The 21,438-nt window shown below is 40.5% G+C and overlaps 2 protein-coding genes across 2 annotated transcripts; one reads left to right on the top strand and one right to left on the bottom strand.

The window, feature by feature from the left end:
- The first annotated feature begins 319 nt into the window (after window positions 1-319).
- On the top strand, window positions 320-17,543 carry lcmt2 (leucine carboxyl methyltransferase 2). Its single transcript, XM_036571832.1, has 14 exons — window positions 320-713; window positions 2,340-2,464; window positions 2,562-2,643; window positions 5,222-5,405; window positions 5,738-5,894; window positions 7,447-7,636; window positions 8,581-8,688; window positions 11,062-11,149; window positions 11,898-12,131; window positions 13,885-14,112; window positions 15,187-15,284; window positions 15,597-15,784; window positions 16,403-16,538; window positions 16,799-17,543. Exons 1-14 carry the CDS (start codon window positions 615-617, stop codon window positions 16,964-16,966), a joined length of 2,085 nt encoding a protein of 694 aa, XP_036427725.1. The 5' UTR covers window positions 320-614; the 3' UTR covers window positions 16,967-17,543.
- crygs2 (crystallin, gamma S2) lies at window positions 17,232-19,538 on the bottom strand. Its single transcript, XM_036571842.1, has 3 exons — window positions 19,521-19,538; window positions 18,362-18,604; window positions 17,232-17,532 (listed from the first exon to the last, which is right to left on the bottom strand). The coding sequence occupies exons 1-3, from the start codon at window positions 19,536-19,538 to the stop codon at window positions 17,260-17,262; spliced, it is 534 nt and encodes a 177-aa protein (XP_036427735.1). The 3' UTR covers window positions 17,232-17,259.
- Between the last annotated feature and the right edge of the window lie 1,900 nt (window positions 19,539-21,438).

The following is a 21,438-nucleotide window of genomic DNA, read 5'->3' as shown; positions in this document are numbered from 1 at the left end:
TTAACAAAACATTTTGGGACTCTTATCATAGGTGCTGCGGGTGTAATGATTCCCTAACACATACTATAGAAGTCCCAACATCTTCTGTAAAATTCCCCGAGAAACGGTGTAAAAGGCATTTGTAATTTCTTAAAATCATACACATATAACGTTTTAATTATTTAATAACTTCTATTTTAAGTTTATGAACGTATATATGCGATTTAGACCATTTTATTACGAGAACTTTGCAGAAGATGCCAGAACTCTTATCGTATGTTACGGGTGTAATGATTTCCAACACATACGATAAGAGTCCCAACCTCTTCCGGACAATTATCGTAATTAAACAGTCTAAATAGCACGCACACGTTCTTAAAATTAAAATAGAATTTGCTAAATAATAAAACGTTTAATAAATTTATAATTTTAAGCTGCATTGAAATATATACGGTCACTGAAAACATCTACAATCTCCGGTTGTCCTTTCAGCATGCGTCTCATTCACATGTGTCACTCATGAGGTTGGATGAGCTCTCTGAATTCACTGAGGTCACTAGAGTTTGGGATTTTGGTGGAAAGGTTTACGGACTTTGCTGCAGAGTTTTGGGTCATGCAAAACATTTATTACATTTATGTCTGGTGAAGCTCTGAGAGGAGAGGAGATGCATGAGGCTCCACCAGCGACCAACAGCAAGAAGAACCAGAAACAGAAACATGGAAAAGATGCTGCGGTGAGTCTTCACAGCGTGTGACAAACAGATTTAATCCAGTAATCATTAAAACCACCTCATGACACTCATTATCCATGTTATCAGCTCCACTGACCATATAGGAGCAATTTGTAGTTCTACAGTTACAGACTGTAGTCCATCTGTTTCTCTGCATACTTTGTTAGCCCCCTTTTACCCTGCTCTTCAGTGGTCAGGACCCCCGTACCCCCAGCACTGCTGTGTCTGATCCACTCAGACCAGCACAACACACACTAACACACCACCACCACGTCAGTGTTACTGCAGTGCTGAGAATGATCTACCACCCAAATAGTACCTGCTCTGTGAGGGTCCATGGGGGTCCTGACCACTGAAGAACAGGGTAAAAGGGGGCTAACAGGGTATGCAGAGAAACAGATGGACTACAGTCTGTAACTGTAGAACTACAAAGTGCACCTGTATAGTAAGTGGAGCTGATAAAATGAGTGTAGAAACAAGGAGGTGGACTTAATGTTCAACGGTTCAATGTCAGTGCAGCAGCGTAAAATTCTGTTCAACATAAATGATGAACTATCCTAACTTTGTGTAAATAGACCACAATATAGAAATATGTACTCATATGCAGTTGTGACTGACGTGTCTTTTTTCTGAATTTATACAAACAATATTTCATTTTATAGTAAATTAGTTTGGGCTAGTTTATGTTTATGAACAGAGACCTACAGATGCAGTTTAGTAAAGGAAACTCATTTGTGAATCTGAGTTTAAAGTTTTTATTAAACATAAACTTGTAACTAAGTTGCAAATAAATCTTAAACTGAAACTTTGCTTGTTTGTAAAAAGTGATTTCAGAGCCACTCAGTTCTACCTGATGGAACCTGTTCGCCTTCAGTGTTTTGTGTTTATGATAATTTTAATAAACATCAGCGTCACTAATTAATGACTCTATTAAAAGACTGGTTTACCAAGAGAGACACTGGAGTAGTTTTACCCAAAACGAGTTAATGAAGCGAGTCTTGTTACAAAAATGATAACAGGACATTAGAGCCATAATTAATCTTTTAGTACTTTTACTTTCGATACTCAAGTACATTTGAAGGCAAATACTTTTATACTTTTACTCAAGTGGAGGTCTAAAGGGAGGAACTTCTACTTTTACTGGAGTAATATTTAACCTTGGGTATCTCTACTTTAACTCAAGTACATGGTTTGTGTACTTCGTCCACCACTGTTTATTTTCTACTGGCTCCGTGAGGTGCATGGTGCTTGGACCTCAGTGATTGCCATTAGTATTGTGATTTGCAGGTGGTGATTTAGCTTTATCTCTGTGGTTGGGTTGAGTATTGACAACCTCGACCCCATACCACTCCTCCAGCCCACTACAACGCAAATATTCAGTACATTGCCCAGCCATACTTTATACCCCTCTAGCTTGGCATTGGTGACCTTAGCCCCCCAGAGTGTCCCATTCTACTAGTCAGTGGTTCTCTACAGAGATTATACAAGCTGTGTGCAATTGAACACCTGCAATGGGTGCACCTTAAAGCAGCTAAATTCCCTGAGTTATTACTAATAACGTCTCTGATCTCTTTGTTATAATCTTTAACTTCCTCATTGTTGACCAGTTTAGGTGTTTTCCACTTTCAGGTGCAGGGCACCAACGACAGCAGTGTGGTCAGTAAAGTGTCCGCTGCGGCTCAGGGCTACTTCCAGGATGATCTCCTCCAATATTTTGTGTGCAAGGTGTCACGACGAGCCCCTCTTATCAACAGGTAGGAAAACAATGTAGTAGAATTTAAACTCAGTTCTGCACCATAGAGTGTTTTCAAATTAAAATTACCGTCTGTGTTCTCTATATTTTCTTCTCAGGGGCTACTACGTTCGCTGGCAAGCTGTTGACCACTGTGTGAAACAGTTTTTGCGTGTCACTGGGTCCTGTGCTAGAAGACAGGTAGGATGGAATTCATAAAACTGCCTGGTTTATTTTAGGCCTAAGCGCTAATTAATTTGGATTAGATTATTCGGAAAAACACAACCTACATATTCATACTGGATGAAAATCACAATTATTACTGTCATACCATGAAAAACTACACAACCTAGAGATTCATATGGGATACTCTAAAATTATTACTGTCAGACTGTAAGAACTAAGCAAACTACAGATTCATACCAGATTAATGCCACAGTTTCTACTGTCAAACTAAAAAAATTACATACATTGCAGATTCATACTGGATTAACATCACAATTATTACTGTCAGACTGTAAAACTACACACACTGCAGATTCATACTGGATTAAAATCGCTCCACAATTATTACAGTCAGACTGTAAAACTACACACACTGCAGATTCATACTGGATTAAAATCACTCCACAATTATTACTGTCAGACTGTAAAACTACACACACTGCAGATTCATACTGGATTAAAATCACTCCACAATTATTACTGTCAGACTGTAAAACTACACACTGCAGATTCATACTGGATTAAAATCACTCCACAATTATTACTGTCAGACTGTAAAACTACACACACTGCAGATTCATACTGGATTAAAATCGCTCCACAATTATTACCGTCAGACTGTAAAACTACACACACTGCAGATTCACACTGGATTAAAATCGCTCCACAATTATTACCGTCAGACTGTAAAACTACACACACTGCAGATTCACACTGGATTAAAATCGCTCCACAATTATTACTGTCAGACTGTAAAACTACACACACTGCAGATTCACACTGGATTAAAATCGCTCCACAATTATTACTGTCAGACTGTAAAACTACACACACTGCAGATTCACACTGGATTAAAATCGCTCCACAATTATTACTGTCAGACTGTAAAACTACACACACTGCAGATTCACACTGGATTAAAATCGCTCCACAATTATTACTGTCGGACTGTAAAACTACACACACTGCAGATTCACACTGGATTAAAATCACTCCACAATTATTACTGTCGGACTGTAAAACTACACACACTGCAGATTCATACTGGATTAAAATCGCTCCACAATTATTACTGTCAGACTGTAAAACTACACACACTGCAGATTCACACTGGATTAAAATCGCTCCACAATTATTACTGTCAGACTGTAAAACTACACACACTGCAGATTCACACTGGATTAAAATCGCTCCACAATTATTACTGTCAGACTGTAAAACTACACACACTGCAGATTCACACTGGATTAAAATCGCTCCACAATTATTACTGTCAGACTGTAAAACTACACACACTGCAGATTCACACTGGATTAAAATCGCTCCACAATTATTACTGTCAGACTGTAAAACTACACACACTGCAGATTCATACTGGATTAAAATCGCTCCACAATTATTACTGTCAGACTGTAAAACTACACACACTGCAGATTCATACTGGATTAAAATCGCTCCACAATTATTACTGTCAGACTGTAAAACTACACACACTGCAGATTCATACTGGATTAAAATCGCTCCACAATTATTACCGTCAGACTGTAAAACTACACACACTGCAGATTCACACTGGATTAAAATCGCTCCACAATTATTACCGTCAGACTGTAAAACTACACACACTGCAGATTCACACTGGATTAAAATCGCTCCACAATTATTACTGTCAGACTGTAAAACTACACACACTGCAGATTCACACTGGATTAAAATCGCTCCACAATTATTACTGTCAGACTGTAAAACTACACACACTGCAGATTCACACTGGATTAAAATCGCTCCACAATTATTACTGTCAGACTGTAAAACTACACACACTGCAGATTCACACTGGATTAAAATCGCTCCACAATTATTACTGTCGGACTGTAAAACTACACACACTGCAGATTCACACTGGATTAAAATCACTCCACAATTATTACTGTCGGACTGTAAAACTACACACACTGCAGATTCATACTGGATTAAAATCGCTCCACAATTATTACTGTCAGACTGTAAAACTACACACACTGCAGATTCACACTGGATTAAAATCGCTCCACAATTATTACTGTCAGACTGTAAAACTACACACACTGCAGATTCACACTGGATTAAAATCGCTCCACAATTATTACTGTCAGACTGTAAAACTACACACACTGCAGATTCACACTGGATTAAAATCGCTCCACAATTATTACTGTCAGACTGTAAAACTACACACACTGCAGATTCACACTGGATTAAAATCGCTCCACAATTATTACTGTCAGACTGTAAAACTACACACACTGCAGATTCATACTGGATTAAAATCGCTCCACAATTATTACTGTCAGACTGTAAAACTACACACACTGCAGATTCATACTGGATTAAAATCGCTCCACAATTATTACTGTCAGACTGTAAAACTACACACACTGCAGATTCATACTGGATTAAAATCACTCCACAATTATTACCGTCAGACTGTAAAACTACACACACTGCAGATTCACACTGGATTAAAATCACAAAATCACTTCTTTCTTTCTTCTCATTCTCTCGTTTTCCTTAGATCCTGTGTCTAGGGGCCGGCTTCGACTCCCTCTACTTCCGCCTGTATGCAGAAGGAGCTCTCGAGCGGGTTGTGGTGTTTGAGGTGGACTTCCCTGACGTCGCCAGACGCAAGGCAGCCTTAATCAGTGGCAACGATTGTCTGAGAGATTCTCTTCTAGAGTTGGACCTCTTAGCTCAGACTGGTAGGATGTGAATTGATCATATTATTACATATTATTTTTATGTGCAAGTTAAGATTTCATTTTTAACAAGCCTTTTTATGGAAAACTGAATCGCGAGTAGTTTCAAAACATACCGTTCACTCTGTCCACACAGTCCATATATGGAAACCAAATTACAAAAAAGTCACAAAAACAAATTCATTTGCATATATCTGCCTACAGCAGTTGGGCCCCGCCTGTTCACTCTGAAGTCATAAGGTGTGTTTCTTTTGGCTAGTGAGTCACAATACAGGGTAGCCAATAAGAACAGAAGTCATTTACATATAAACGCACATGTGCCCCTCCCTGTCCAGGCCCTGTGTATGTGCGCAGTGCTCAGTACAACCTGCTGGGTGTGGATGTGAGGAACGAGAGAGAGGCCGAGGGGGTTTTGAGCGCGGCTGGACTGCAGTGGGACCGGCCCACGCTCGTCCTCTCAGAGGTGGTGCTCACCTATATGGAAACTGAGTGGTGAGTGCAGCGTGTCTGTTTGTTCCTTTTGTTTACTGTTTGTTGGTAAAGAGTTCAAATCGAGTCAAAGCATCGAAACGAAGCTTTTGCTCTTCAGCTTCAGCGTTTCACGTCGCTGATGCAGAGTAATGATATTGTGGATTGTATTCCATGATTTTTTCACGGGTATATTTGCTTTAAAGTCCCAGAAAACACAGAGTGAAATATTAAAAATGTGTATATGATACTAAATTTGATTGTTATATTAAACATCCAGCAAAGCTTGAATAAAAAAAATATAAGATATAAATATGATAAAAGACGCTAATCAGACCTGTCCGAGGACTGTGTGGGCAGCTTGATTGACAGCTGTCTGTCTAACACTCCCAGCCTGCTCCGCCCCTCGAACAGAACTAAAACCATTATCCAGCCTTCATGTGACCGTAACTGGACGAAAAAATGTCACAGACAAACAGACGTGCAAAAGGATGGACAGAAGAAACAACATGCAAAGGATGAACAGATGTGCAGACGGACAGACAAACAAACGGATAGACCAAGGAACGGATGACCAAACAGTGTTGGTGCATGGACAAACAAATGATGGACAACAGGCAGCTACACACAGGTGGCCTTGCTTGCTAGTTGTTGTTTCGCTGAGTTTCTATGACTCTGAAACTATTCTGAGTGGGCGGGGCAAGAGACACAGCCTTGTGATTGGTCAGGGGAATGTTTACGGAAGCGTTACTTAAGATTGGGACTGCCCAGTTTACATCAAGAGAGAAATACAGTGAAATATATTGGTCATTTATTGGTCATTGCAACAGGATAAACTTAGTACATGTTTACTGTTTGTTTTCAAGAACAAGAATAATCTACATAGAAAGAAAACACAGATTTAGGTTTCCTGAGTCTTCAAGAATCAACGTTTTAGTGGCAGTACATTCTTACCACACATACTATTACATACATTCATTTTTCGGGAGATATTTCTGAAGATTGTAGATATGACATAATCCAGTTGCACAAGGAAACATCAAAAGACAATAAATGAAAAAATAGTAGTTTTCAAATGAGTAAATGCTATAGAGTAAATGGGGCTCCTAACAACCACCTGGAAGACCTGGTAGACACCAAAACTACCACCACCAGGTAAACAGCACTTCTTTGAGAGAGGATGAAATCAAGCTTCTTCAGATCTGAAAACATCCAGGTCTGAGAGGATGTCGAGAAGCCCTCACTGAGAAAAGGAGACAAAGAAGAGAGCATCACTGAATGTGTTTGGGATTAATCGGATCGTAAGAAGCAGGAAATGCAACCAACTTCAAAGACTGAACTGGGAAAATATCCCTGCAGATTTCTGCTGTAATGGAGGCGAAAGTTGGACACGCTAAATACTAGTATTATACAAGTATTTGCTGTTGTATTTAGTTGTTGAGGCTTCTGTTGGATATGTTTACTTTTTCCTGGTGCAGGAAATGAGTAACTTGTACTAGATGCCTTTTTTGTACTGTACTGTACATATATGTAATATTTATGTTTAATTTTGTTACTATAAATACTCATGTCTCAGGTCGGACGCTGTGATTGGCTGGGCAGCAGGAATCCTCCCACAGGCTTTGTTTGTGATGTATGAGCAGATCCGCCCTGACGACCCCTTCGGCAGGGTCATGCAGAACCATTTCCTGAAGCTTAACTCCAAAATCCACGCGCTCTGCCAGTACCCGAACACCTCAGCACAGAGCCAGAGGTTCCTGCAGAAGGTACCGCCTTTAGTTTAGTTAGACAGTGAGACCTCCCAGAGCTGTAGGTGCCCTCCAGGTTTGTCAGTTAGCTTTCATTAGCAGTAATGCTAACCAATCAGTGCTCACCGATCAGGAATAACATTATGACCACCTCCTTGTTTCTGCGCTCATTGTCCATTTTATCAGCTCCACTTACTATATAGGTGCACTTTGTAGTTCTACAGTTACAGACTGTAGTCCATCTGTTTCTCTGATACTTTGTTAGCCCCCTTTTACCCTGTTCTTCAGTGGTCAGGACCCCCATGGACCCTCACAGAGCAGGTACTATTTGGGTGGTGGATCATTCTCAGCACTGCAGTAACACTGACGTGGTTAGTGTGTGTTGCGCTGGTCTGAGTGGATCAGACACAGTGTATATTTTCAAATAAGCTCTCTCTAAAAGCAGTCTGGGCGTATAACTCCTGAATAGGAATTAGTGGACATATGTATGTTTGCTGGTTTTTGTGACATCACAAAAAATTGTGTGTGAATTCAAAATGGGCTGTTTTTTGTGACTTAGTTTCCGTATATGGACTGTATGGACTGAGGAGTAAATGGTTTACTTAAAAGCTTTAACATCCCTTTTATATAACAAAAGTTCTGGTTTTCTGTTATATGGGCCCTTTAAAGAGGTTGATTAAAATAGCTGTGACTGAGGCGCAGAGGATTTATACATAACGTATTTTAATGCAATATCTGCATTTTGATTTTTTGTTTATTGTATTTTTATATGCTTGTATGCTAACTTGTGTCTTGGTGGAGCGTCCCTTGTTATTTATATTTATGTTCTGGTGTTTCATTTGTATTCCTTTGCGAAGAACATTAAGATTTTGTGACTTCAATGAAATGCTAATTATTTCTCTTCGTGAGTGTGGTGTAATGGAGTGTGTATGACGTTATTTCTCTCTGTTCTGTCCTCACAGGGTTGGGAGAAATGTGTGTGCTTGGACATGAACCAGTTCTACTTCAATCTTCTCTCCCAGGATGAGCGTGAGAGGGTGGAGAAGATGGAGCCCTTTGATGAGTTTGAGGTAAACGAACACAGAGGCCGCTGATTAGGGTTGCGTGATTATTTGTGTTTTTATCGTTATTGCGATGTGAGTTTCAGTGATAAACACACTAAGAGCTGTAATGACAGAACAGACTAAATTACGTCATACATGCAGCACCACAGAGATGTCACTATATTGCTGACACAAACCATTAGAAGCCTGATGAGTGCTCTCCCATGTGGGAAACAAGTGACTTAACCATTAGGCTATAAGGCCAATTACTAAACACACATGTGCACAGCTCAAAAGCTCCTCTGACCTGAACTAAAAGCCTTTAAAACACATCAAACATCAGGATTTTTCTCACACCCAGTATTGTGCGTGGCAGTAATGACTACTGTCACAACAAATATATTTAAAAACGAGACAAATAAACACAAATATTTATTTGTTCCTGTGTGCCTATATAAAAAATAAATATAAGCATTTAGAAAAAGCTGTTGAGGTAATACTGAGTGTTTCTGAGCCGTTCAATGCACGGAAAATGTGCCTGCAGTTCTGATGTAAGTAGCTGTAATTCTTTTCTTTTTATTTTGCGCAATAGTGAATGTTGCTTTTGTAATTTTGTACTTTGCTGTTTGCTTAGAGATTAGTTAGACTTCTGTTTACACATCAAAATGTCTGTAAACATCCAGTCAGAGGCACACTATTTTAATAATAATTTATCATTCTCATATCATCATTGTAATATCTGACCGCTTTATCAACATCACATTTTGTGTCAATACTGCTGATCTACAAACTCACTTCCAAAAAGGTTTGGGACAGTTTGTGAAATGCTACTAAATACAGAAAGGGGTGATTAGTAAATTCTGTTTAATGCTTTATTAAATTTAAAAAGGGTATAATATCACAATATTTGTTTTTTATATTTTATGAAGTATGTTGTCTGTGATAAAAACTTACACTGATCCCAAATTTGATGCCTGCAACATGTTCCCAAACAGTAGCATGTTTACTACTGTGTTACATCACCTTCACTTTTAACAACACTTAATAATCATTTGGGGACTGAAGAGACCAGTTTTACAATGACCAGTGCATTTTTTTGTCATATTTTGAACTAAGTAAGAAACACATTATTAATGGGAGACAGTTCTGGACTGCAGGCAGGACAGTCTAACACCTGCACTCTCTGATTATGCAGCCATGCTATAGTAAAGTGTGCTTGGTGTTGTCATGCTGAAATAAACTTGGACCTCCTTGAAAAAGACGGTGTCTAAAAGGCAGAATATGTTACTCCGAAATGTGTTTAGCATTAGTGGTGCCTTCACAGATATGAAGGTTACACACTAATAACCCCCCACACATTGATAGATGCTGGATTTTGAACTTGGCAACAATCTAGATGGTCCTTTTCTACTTTTGGCCCAGAGAACATCTCGTCGATTATTTCTGTAAACAGCCTGAATAGTTGACTCATCAGACCACAAAACACATTTTCACTGTTTTCATCAGTTCATTTCAGATGAGCTCGAGCCCAGAGAATTCGGCGGTGTTTCTGGACCTTGTTAACATATGGTTTCCACTGTGTATAGCACAACCTTGACTTGAACGTGTGGACGCAGCAACAGATGATGTTTATTGACGACAGTTTGTCAAGGTATTCCAGAGCTCAGGTGGTGATATCCATTACAGAAGCATGCCGTTTTGTAAGGCAGTGCTGTCCAAGGGGTCAAAGGTCACAGGCATTCAGTCATGGTTTTTGGCCTTTTCCTTTATGCACAGCAATTTCTCTGCATTCCCTGAATCTTTTGATGTTGTTATGCAAAGTAGAGGGTGAAATACCTAAAAGTTTTGCAGTTGCTCGCTAAGGAATGTTATTTTGAAACTGTTGAATTTTTTATTGATGCATCTTTTTGCAAAGTGACAAGCCTGGACTTATCCTAAGCCTTTTCTGGACGCTCCTTTTATGCCCAGTCGTGATTGTATGTTTTTAAGACGCAATGTTCCTAGTTTTAAATTACTCCAATCCCAACTTTTTTGACGTGTTGCAGGCATTAATCAGAACGATGCACGTCAAAGTACATTTATAAATCACTGCTTTATGTTTTGATTTGCATTTTACCTACTTGAAATTGGGTTTATAGGATCAGCTTCTCCTTGTCCATATAATCTTGTCCAGTAGGATATAAATTGCCAAAATGGATCCTAATCACTGAATGCAGTGCAAATAAACAATATGAAAATGTTAAAAAGAAACAAATGGGCTTCGTTTTCTTTAAATGATAAACATTTTATTTTGTGAGGAGCAAAGTTTGTCTTGTCACCTTCTGAAAGTTGTGTTTGGTGTGCACTTAGATATGTTTGAATAAATGCTCTCAGAACTATTCAATTTGTGTTGTTCATTAGGAATGGCATCAGAAGTGCTCTCACTACTTCATCCTCACCGCCTCTAAAGGCTCTCTGACCAGTCCAGCACTCCTCATTCCCCCGAATGGTAAGACCGAGAGATGAACTATTAAAGGGACACTTCAACCAAAAGTAGTTTACATTGTATATTTTTTTCAGTGGTGCTTCTTAATGCTGGGTGGTATTGATAAAATTAAGTATGATAAAATTTCAGTGTTATTCAAGATCAAATTCAAAATTATATTTTCCAAATATATCAAGGCATCAGTCGATAGGTAAGTTAGCATTACTAAAGTAAACAAGCCCATGCTTCCCGAGTGCTGCTACGATTAGTAGTCGACTCTGAGCCAAGACTGAGACTAGAATAAGATTTTTTTTTTTTTTCAAAATATAAAATAAAAAGAAAATATAAATATAACATGAGTCAGGTATGTACACTTACACTGTATTTAAATGCTGCTGCAACACCTGAACCAAAATGTCTGAGCATAATTATTTATGACTCATGCTAAATGTAGCTTGATGTAGCACTTTGTTTGATTCATGTTATATAAATAGGCAATTAATTTTTAGAATTTAAACTTCCAGTTTGGCCCATTAAAGAGCAAATAATAATATTTTTTTCACAATGTTGTAATAGAAAGTACTTGAAGTGTGCTAGCGTGAACTGGCTAATAAAAATCAGTCCAAAAAAATCAGTCATTGGACAGTTTTGCTGTAGAGAAATCTGAATCGGGCAAAAAAAAAATCTGACCCGCTTAAAGTTGAAGTGTCTAGAGGAAGTGAGTGTGGACTTCAAGCTAGACTTTTCATCTTCTCTTTTGTTTTCCTTTCAGAGTCCCTCGTTCCCCTGATGGTTCCTGAGCTCGAGAGCTTCTCCCTGGCAGTCTGGCCTCTTCCAGGGGCTCCGTGGGTGGAGATGGTGGGGATGGCCTCCTCTGTGCTGGAGCCTGGGCTTCTGCTCCTCAGCGGGGGGTTTGGGAGAGGAGGCCGACATACTGCTGCCACAGCCCTCATCAGAGGGAAGACCGGCTGGACGTGTGCCACTGTGGAGCTGGACGGAGACAAAGGCCAGTGTCTTAAATACCTGAAAAATGTTCTCCCTCTGCTTTAAGGAATATTCCAGCATCTTTCTAAGCTAATCTCTCTGTCTTATGCATCTGTAGTGTAGATTTAACTACTAAAGGAAATGATTTCAGTGTCTCATTATACTTGGAAAAGAAAATCTCTTATGATAACCTGTTTATAATAGAAGCCCATGAACAGATGCTGTATTCCATGAATAAAACACGGTAATTAAGGTAAGGTAAAACACGTATGTTAAAGTAATTAGGTGACGCATTCTAATGAAGTACCTAGAGCTGAAGGGCACCCCCTTGTGGAAAATCTTCACCTTGCTAAATGTGAGTGAGTGAGGGCCAACAACATGGTTCTCATCTTTGGAGATTTAAAAATTGAAATTACGACCTGTTTCAAAAAAGAGTTGCGGTGCAACTTTTTAAACCCATATTAAATTGAAAATAGTACAAAAAACAACATAGCAGATTTTAAAACTGAGAAATTTTATTGTTTGTGGAGAAATGTATGCCCATCTTGAATTTGATGCCAGCAACATGTTTTAAAAATTTGGGACAGGGGCAGCAAAAGACTGATAAAGCTATGTAATGCTCACATCTCAACTAATTAGGTTAATTGGCAACAGGTCAGTAACATGATAAAACATGGTAAAATGCAAAGAACTTGGGGATTTTTTCATCTACTGTACATAATATCATTAAATGATTGAGAAATCTCTGTACGTAAGGGACAAGGCCAAAAACCAATATTGGCTGGCTGTGATGTATGGGCCCTAAGGAGGCACTGCATTACAAACAGAAATAATTCTGTAGTGGAAATCACTGAATGGGCTCAGGAATGCTTACAAAAACGATGGTCTGCGAACCCAATTCGTCCACAAATCCACAAGTTAAAACTCTACCATGCAAAGAAAAAAACACATATAAACAGCATTCAGAAACACCGCCGCCTTCTCTGGGCCTTAGCTCATTTAAGATGGACTTCTTAATTCTTTAAAGGAGAGGGACTATCCAGCTTGTTATCAGTGCACAGTTCAAATCCAGCATCCGTGATTGTGCGGGGATGCATTAGTGCACATGACTTGCATATGTGTGAAGGCACCACTAATGCTGAACGATATATACAGGTTTTGGCAACATATGCTGCCATCCAGATGACGTCTTTTTCAGGGAAGGCCTTGCTTTTCAGCAAGACAATGTCAAACCACATTCTGCATGTATAACAATGTCATGGTTCTGTAGTAAAAGAGTCCTTGTGCCCCCTGTCACCCCTCAAAACATTTAGCACATTATGAGGCAAAAAATATGACGAACTGTTGAGCATCTGAAATCCTCCATCAAGCAAGAGCGAGAAAACATTTCACTTTCAAAACTCAGTAATTGGTCTCCTCAGTTCCCAAATGCTTACAGAGTGTTGTTGAAAGAAGAGGTGATGAAACACAGTGGTAAATGTGTTTTTCAAAAAACAATACAGTTTCCACATTTGATATGTTGTCTTTATAGTATTTTCAATAGTACAGAGAAAATTATTGTCCGTCATAATGAACTGTATGTTACAGATGCAGCAAATGGAAATTAGATTGAAAAACATGATTACTCCTTTAATGTCAGGATCCATTGATGTTGGTATGCAGATATAGACTTACGTTTTATCTGTATGTAAGATACTGGTCTGTGCCTCTTATTAATGATGTTATATGTTTTATTATTTAGCATATTTAACATTTCTATTACATCTTTATCACAGGTGTGCGGCTGTATCACGCACTGACCTCTGTTCCTGGATGGGGTGCTGTGGTTACAGGAGGCAGAACTTCTCCACTGAACCCCATTGACAGTGTACTGAAAGTTACCTATTGCCTGAATGACCAGCCTGACCTCAAAACTGTACAGCTGTCTGTAGAAAAGATGGTTTGTACTGGCCAAACTCCAAAGCCAAGATGGCGGCATACAGCTACTTTGCTGAATCACGGAGGTAAGAGAGTCTAAATCAGCAAATACAACTCAAAACTTTAGTCACTGTTTTCATTAATATAAAACCAGTTTTGCTGCAAATACATGTATAAAAAATTATATTAAGATGCTGCTACTCTACATCTAATTAGTGTCCAGCAGCCGCATTATAGAAGCATTCTAACTCTGAAATATATTATATATTAAATAATTAAATAATATTGAAAACTTGTCAGATAAAATATGACAGTGGTGGTGGTGAATAATGAGGAGACAGAGCTGAACGTGTGTCTGTTTATTAGGAGGAATAGCGTTAGCACGCTTGGGAAATGGAAACTGAAACAGGGGAGCTGTGTCGCTCTGATAAACAGCAGGGGGCGCTCTCACAATATTCAGAACCTCCAGTTTAGTGCACTTTTGTTTGTTTTGACCTAGTTACTACATCATAATTGTTGCTGTAACTCATATTATTAATGTTATTTTAATTATAATTTTAATTTTTCAGCTGTGTACGTATCATTGGTTGCTTGGTAACAGATATAACAGTTGATTGTCGCCTTCAATCGAGTAGTTTCAGATTTCCTAACTGGAGATAAAATGCTAGAAGATCAAATAAAGTTCCTAAATTAAGATAAGATTTGCTCCTGTAATACGGATGTGTGAAAAATCATATCTTGGTCAGAGCTTCACTTAAGACAAGAAGAGATAAGGTTTCTGTAATATGGCTGGGAATGATTAACTGATGATTCAAAAATGACTAAGAAAGCTGTAAAACATCAAGCATGAAGTAATAAATGTAACATCCACAATCTTGTGTTTGAAAAGTGGTGTAAATAGATAATTACAGTATATAATGGATATTTTAATAACTTCTTGGAGCTCCCCAAAAATAAATATTGGATAAAACATCTTATAAAGTACCTTGTGGTGTCTAGTCTATAGTATTTCAATGTACTTTGTATAAGTACATTGAAATACTAGTATAGTATCGTGTGGACAAAGGGTGAAAATTGTGTAAATGCAATTTTTCCACTGAACTATCATTTTAACTAAGACTCATTATATTAAATCACTGTCTTTCTTTCATTTTATCCAGGCAAGAACTACATTTTTGTGTTTGGTGGGCGTACAGAAAGGGAGCAGGTTCTAGGTGACGCACACTTCTTGTGTTTGGAGGACCAGCACTGGACAGATGTAAGGCCCAGAGTTCGAAGTAATATTAAGTAGTATGACCAAAAATGAGGTTTTCAGTACATATTTATAACCATTTAGATGCTGAATGGCATATAATTCTGAGAAACAGTAAAGCTTCTCAGCTTGTAGCAACGTCCAGGCCCTGCGGCAGAGCGAGGGGCACCCTACGCCAGGCTTTCCTTCCACTCTTTTTTTCTGGCTGTAATTTCGTGCATTGACATAGTAAGAAGACTGGTGTAGGTTAACCCTGACTATGCATTTATCTATGTCATTAGAACAAGAAAAACTGACCTCTGATCTGTTCCTGCAAAGGTCCCTCTCCAAGGTTGCTTCCCTGCACCTCGTCATTCCCACTCAGCATGTGCCTATAGAGGAGGACTGGTGATCTTTGGAGGTTTGGGCCAAGGAGGTGTTCCTCTAGGAGATGTCATTCTGCTGAAGTCCACGTCTACAGGCTTCGTCTGGGAAAGGCTACAATTACAACCAGCTCTGGTACCGAGGTATTGTTGTTGTTACATTCTACTTGACCCCTTACCCTGGACATCCACTTTTCTCTGGTAGAAGATTCAGGGCCATCAAAGTAACTAGGCATGTTGATATTTTTTCCCCTGAATCTGTGGCCATTATTACTGCAGTGGACAACCTGCACTTCGGTTTGAACCCTTCAGCACCACTAACTGTAGCCCATAACTGTATTGTTTTGCACCACTTTGCTCAAAATAACTTACATTTGTAGTGTGAAACCGAAAGCATCCCATGTGCCCCAATGGCAACGGAAGTCTTTAATCAACTGCACCACGGCAGATGAAAGTGGTGGCATAGCTTCTTTCCTTGTTTATAAGTTTTGTTAGCAATCCATGTGATCTGAACATTTGTAACAGCCCTAAAATACACAAACAAGGGCGTTTTTTTGTCTGACAACAAATACAGCAAGAGACAAAGTAAATATCCGCGGTACCCTTCCTTCAGTCGTGAGATGGATTCGAGACAGGTGGAAATGCCAGGTGTAAACAGTTATTTGTCTCGCTGTCCACTTGCATGAACAAGGTTTCTGATAAAGTTATGTTTATTTTTCTTAGGTTTATTCTATATTAATCACAGTCTTCTGCCATTTGCAGGTACTCCCATACAGCCCATGTGATTGGTGAGAATTTGGTGGTAGTTGGTGGTGTCTGGTTACAGGCAGATGGTGTGCCAGGGGTTGCTGTAATAAACCTGACCACTGGAGGCAGCATTGAAGTCAGCATTGACACAGTAAGTTTCATGTCTTGGGTCTTTGGAAATGGCTTTAAGTTAATACACTGTGCTTAGCAGCGAAAGGTCCGTAACAAGAACAGTCTATGTTTGTACTAGTAGACTACCGTAAGCCTTTCAGTTTGGAATCTAGTGTCTTCTTAGCCAATGCACGTTTATTTTATGAAGTGTATCATTTCCTTGTTAGCTTCCCTACATGTGGATTGTCAATTCATAGCATGGTTTCTGTCTTTTTCTGTTTGCCCCTCCCCTCTCTCCAGTCACCTGTCCCCTGGCCCCTCATGCTGCATTCATTCTGCTCAGAAGTGCTGGACTCTGAGGGGGCTGAGTTGGTACTTATCGGTGGTGGAGGGAACTGCTTCTCTTTTGGAACCCACCTCAATAACCACCCTGTTACTCTAGATCTGAGGCCTGTGCTTGGCCACTGAGTCAAATCAAAAAGATATCAGAGGATGAACTAAAACTAAAGCTATGAAGACTATGTTGGACAGTGACCATGTTCAATAATGAAAACAGTAGGAAAGAAATATCAGACACTGTAACAAGCAATGATATTTGACTCCACTGATTTGCCATTCAAACTTTATTTCAACCAGGACCTCAGTTTAGGTATCAGCCAAAAAGCTCAAATGATGCGGGACAGGACATCAGCTAATTGTCGTTTGGAGAAGGGCAGTGGAGGTCAGAGGTCTTAGGGCACTAGCCCCGGAGAGGTGAATGGTCACTCAGTGAGGCGGCGGAAGGACTGGACGGTGGGACACACGGCACCCCAGTCCACAGGTTTGCGGTACTCGCCCTTCTCCAGAAAGTACTGGCGGCCACGGTAGTTGGGGTGCTCATAGAAGACCCAGTAGCCGTCCAGGACCTTGCAGGAATGCACCTCCCTCAGGCGGTAACGCTCCAGAACAGAGGGGCAGTCCTCGGTGGCCTCGAAGGCCTGACCCGCAAAGTCCGCCTTGTCATACAGCTGCACCTTGTACTGAGTTCCACTTGTCTGCGGGAGAAGTTAAGGGTGGGAGAGGACGGTGGGGTTGGGAGGGGTTAGGGTTAGGATTGGGGAGGTTAGTGTGTGGGGTTGGGGAAGAAGGGCGAGGGTAGATGGGGTAAGAAGAAAGGGGAAGGGGGGACATGGAAGGAGATGAGATCCAGTGTAACTCCTTTTAAACTTGCACCACGGTTACCCCATCTTGACCATCAACAAGTCAAGGATCTTGCTCAGGATACCGATTCAGGATATTCCTCATGGTCTTTTTGTGCCAATTATTTTGTTTTACTGAATTGATATTTAATAAAGTCTTATTGTTTCTTAACATCTTGTTCTAGACTTCCCATTTCTGCAAGGATCCAAGAATAAGTACAAGTATCCTTCCGAGACCATGAAGCATCTTATTGCCTGTTCTGTCTCCCAGAGGCAAAATGAGGACCATCAGAGTCCTGGTCGCCACACTAGCTATTCCTGAGGCAAGATATGGTTACAACCTTGCTTCTGGCACAGGATTCACTGTACCAAATGCTTGGGAGGCCATTCAGTCACACTAGCCTTTGTGCTTATTGATCTACCAATCTATATCTGCACTGGTTCCTGGCTAAGCAATCAAGTGAGGCCAATTGGTGACTCTGCAATATATGTGCTGTGAAAGGCTTTGATTTTGTTTTAGAAACTCAACAGGAAGTGTAGTGTTCTATGGAGAACCTGCTATAAGTGTCATGATGCCAGAAACACTAAAGGCTCCACATTAAGGATACTTGCCTCATTAATTTTGGTCAGAAGTGTACAATGATTACTTTTGTACTCTATTCGATGGATAGTTGGTTTGACTTACAAAGTGGATCATCTTGCAGGAGCTGAGCCGGTCATTGAGGCCCATCCAGCGCAGGTACTCTGGGTACTCGCCCCTGGTTAGCACGTACTGGTAGCCCATGTAGTTGGGGCGCTCATAGACCACCCAGGTACCGCTCTCCACTCGGATGGAGTTGCAGCGGTTCAGGTAGGTGTGGAAGTCGGTGCAGTCGCTGTCGCACTCATAGCGGCGGCCTTGGAAGTTTTTGTCCTCATAGAAAATGATCTGAAAGGACATCAGATGGACGTACAGAGCACTGCTTGAAAAATCAAGAAGACTTGATCTCATATTTTGTAAGCTGGCACAGTTGAGCAAGGATCACCAATGACTTTGTCTCTGTGCCTGTGAGGTTGAACAGTCACTCTCTGTCTCATTGGTTCGATTCTGGGCATGGTACCAGGGTGCCAGCTGACACCTGCCAGACTGTAGGAATTTGCCCTTTAATGGTCTAACAAAAGCGGTTTGCCGAAAAATAACCACACTGGCACATTCCTTTATCTTCTGCTCTATGCAGAAATGAAAGCTAGGAACTGTCATCCTTTGCGGGTAAAACACTCACTCACACAACAAGAATCTGTGATACAAAAGCCAGCAAATCTCATATGTTAAAGGGATAAGTATTCGTCACAATACTAATATGTAAAACCAGCAATCAAGGCATGCCAGACCTAAGCTGTAATAAAGATGAGTCCTTAAAATGTCATAAAGAGATGTTTTCATAAATCAATAATGCTTCTTATGCATCCTTCTCCATCCTTGAAACGCCTTCTCAGAAATCATCCTAGTAATTCCCAACATAAACTAACTTCCACTGTAACCAAAGCTCACCATTTTGATATGGTCAGCCGAAAATACGATGCCTATTTGAATCTTTCTTGCCTCAGTTACTAAGAAGGCCACCTCAAGTAATGATTTAATCAAGCAAACGCAAATCCAGGAGAGGCCTGGTGAAGCAGCATCAACAAACACCAAACGCAAATCATATTTTCACATCTTCCTTCAAGAAGCCTAATTAGGTATCGTTCATGTTAATGATTTCTATAGCTTTGAAATGGATACTATTGATAATGTAGTATGACCTTGAAATTAGGGCTAAGCTATTGTTCCTGTATCCAGAAGAGTCTCCAAAGTATCTACTCACCCTGCCCATCTTGGACATTGTATTTAGGCTTGACTGGGGAAAGTGTCTGAAGTCCTGACTGAGTGCTGACCAACTAGCGGGGCCGTTTAAATACGTAGCCCCCCAGATTCAGGATTAGTGGGGCGGCGAGCACCGGACAATCGCTTTGTCATGAAAATGAGATCCAAAAATTGAGTCAGTGATTCTAGCGCTATTCAGGTTTTCCAGAAAAGCGATCTGGGATTACAGCATAATGGCAACATTGCCAGGGTCGCCCATTCACCCCTCCTCGCTCCCTCCCTTTCCAAAACACACACTCGTACCCACCCCGCATCCACTGGCCCAGTTTGAGCCACAACACACACATCACGCTGCCCTGGCAGCTCATGCCAAGACCACTGGCAAATGTGAAGAGCCCAAACGTATTGGATTATTGCACTGCACTGTTCTGAATGGCACATCGTTCTCCTGGCTCAGCTCTTTTCTGTTTTAGCTGCAGGCCAAAATAATGAAACTTGGCACAGCAAAGGTTCCACCATTGGCTGTGCGGGTGAGTGACATCTCACACCATCTCCTTCAGGGATCACACTTCAGTGTGAGCCTTCTAGCAAAAGGGAGGAGACATGCCATGCGAACAGAGATGCACATGGAACACGTGTTATTGTTAAATACGTAAGCACGTATTTTTGTCTTTTTTATGTTATGTTTTTTGTGTGTGTCTCTCTCTCCTGGTCTCTCCCTTCACAGGTGTACTTGCCCTGCAGTCAGTCATATGAGGAGGACCTCTAACCAATCAGAGGCCTGGCTGATGTAGATGAGGGGAGGAGCCTTAGACTAAAAAGAGGCCTTCAAGATTTTAACTTGGTTTGCAAGACTTTGGCCTAATCCCATTTCTTCTTTTTACCCCTACCCCTTGTTTTCGAGTGTCACCCTAACCCCTTTGAACTGAGTTACAAGGGGTAGTGGTTGAAATCTTGTCCTACGAAATGGGACCCTCAAATTAAAAGAAAAACATTATTTCATTAACAGCTACTAGTGCTGCTCTGTAGGCGACCCGGCCCGTCTTCAGTGACAGCAGAGGAGGGTAAAGTTCAGCTCCTCACTGCTGGGCTTTAGTTACATTTAGGGCATCATATGCCTTCAAAGAGGGGGGACAAATACTTATTATCGCCCACCGCTAATTCTTCAGTGATGTGCAGCTGAAGTCAGATATTCGCAGCTTCTTGTTCGAATTTTCCCGTTCCACCTTCAATGGTGCAGCAGTTACATTCTGGCGCTTCAGGCGTCAGAACTGCTGGACTATTTAAGGTGGAACGGGAAATCTAGCTAGCTTGCTATCGAGACATTAGCATGCTATTAGCGATTTTTTATGCTTGTTATGAAGAAAACGACAATAATACACTAAAACGACATTAAACTAAGATAATATAATGGTTATCAAAATTCTCATATTTGGTTTCTTTGGTCTCTTGTTCAGCCATCTTGCCGGTTTTTCTTTTTTTCTCATATGACTCTGTCTGGAGTCAAAGAAACCTCAGTTTGGAGGGCCATGTAGCCCAAACACTTCGCCCTACCCCTCTATCTCAGCAACAATTGGGACACCCGTGAACGTGCAAAACAGAGGGCTAAGGGCTCAGTGGTAGGGGCGAGGGGTGAAATGGGATTGGGCCTTTGTCTTGTGCTGGGGGAAGTGCTTTAGTTGATATTTTACCTGCACACCTTTAACTTTGTTTTACATTGATTATTTGTACCACCTGGGTTTCAAACAGGTAAGAGCGGCGCGCCTATACATTTGCACCACTAGAAGTCTACTCTGTCTAGTTCCCTAGATCAGAGGGCACCGCCACTTGTACTTTTGGTTACTGCCCAGGGAAGTGTACAGTAGTTAGCTTTTGTTTTTCTTTTAGGTTAGCTAAGTACTTCTTGTTTCAGAGTAGGC

Source organism: Colossoma macropomum, unplaced genomic scaffold (assembly GCF_904425465.1).
Source record: "Colossoma macropomum unplaced genomic scaffold, Colossoma_macropomum, whole genome shotgun sequence".
In the NCBI taxonomy this organism is placed as follows: domain Eukaryota; kingdom Metazoa; phylum Chordata; class Actinopteri; order Characiformes; family Serrasalmidae; genus Colossoma; species Colossoma macropomum.
The sequence above is the reverse complement of the archived record's forward strand: the minus strand, read 5'-3'. Positions and strand labels throughout refer to the sequence as shown.

Coding starts and splice junctions, on each gene's coding strand:
- lcmt2 (XM_036571832.1), top strand. CDS start 615: ATGTCTGGTGAAGCTCTGAGAGGAGAGGAGATGCATGAGGCTCCACCA. Junction 2,644..5,221: donor GGTCCTGTGCTAGAAGACAG/GTAGGATGGAAT, acceptor CGTTTTCCTTAG/ATCCTGTGTCTAGGGGCCGG. Junction 5,895..7,446: donor ACCTATATGGAAACTGAGTG/GTGAGTGCAGCG, acceptor CTCATGTCTCAG/GTCGGACGCTGTGATTGGCT.
- crygs2 (XM_036571842.1), bottom strand. Junction 17,533..18,361: donor CCTGCAAGATGATCCACTTT/GTAAGTCAAACC, acceptor CTTCTCCCGCAG/ACAAGTGGAACTCAGTACAA.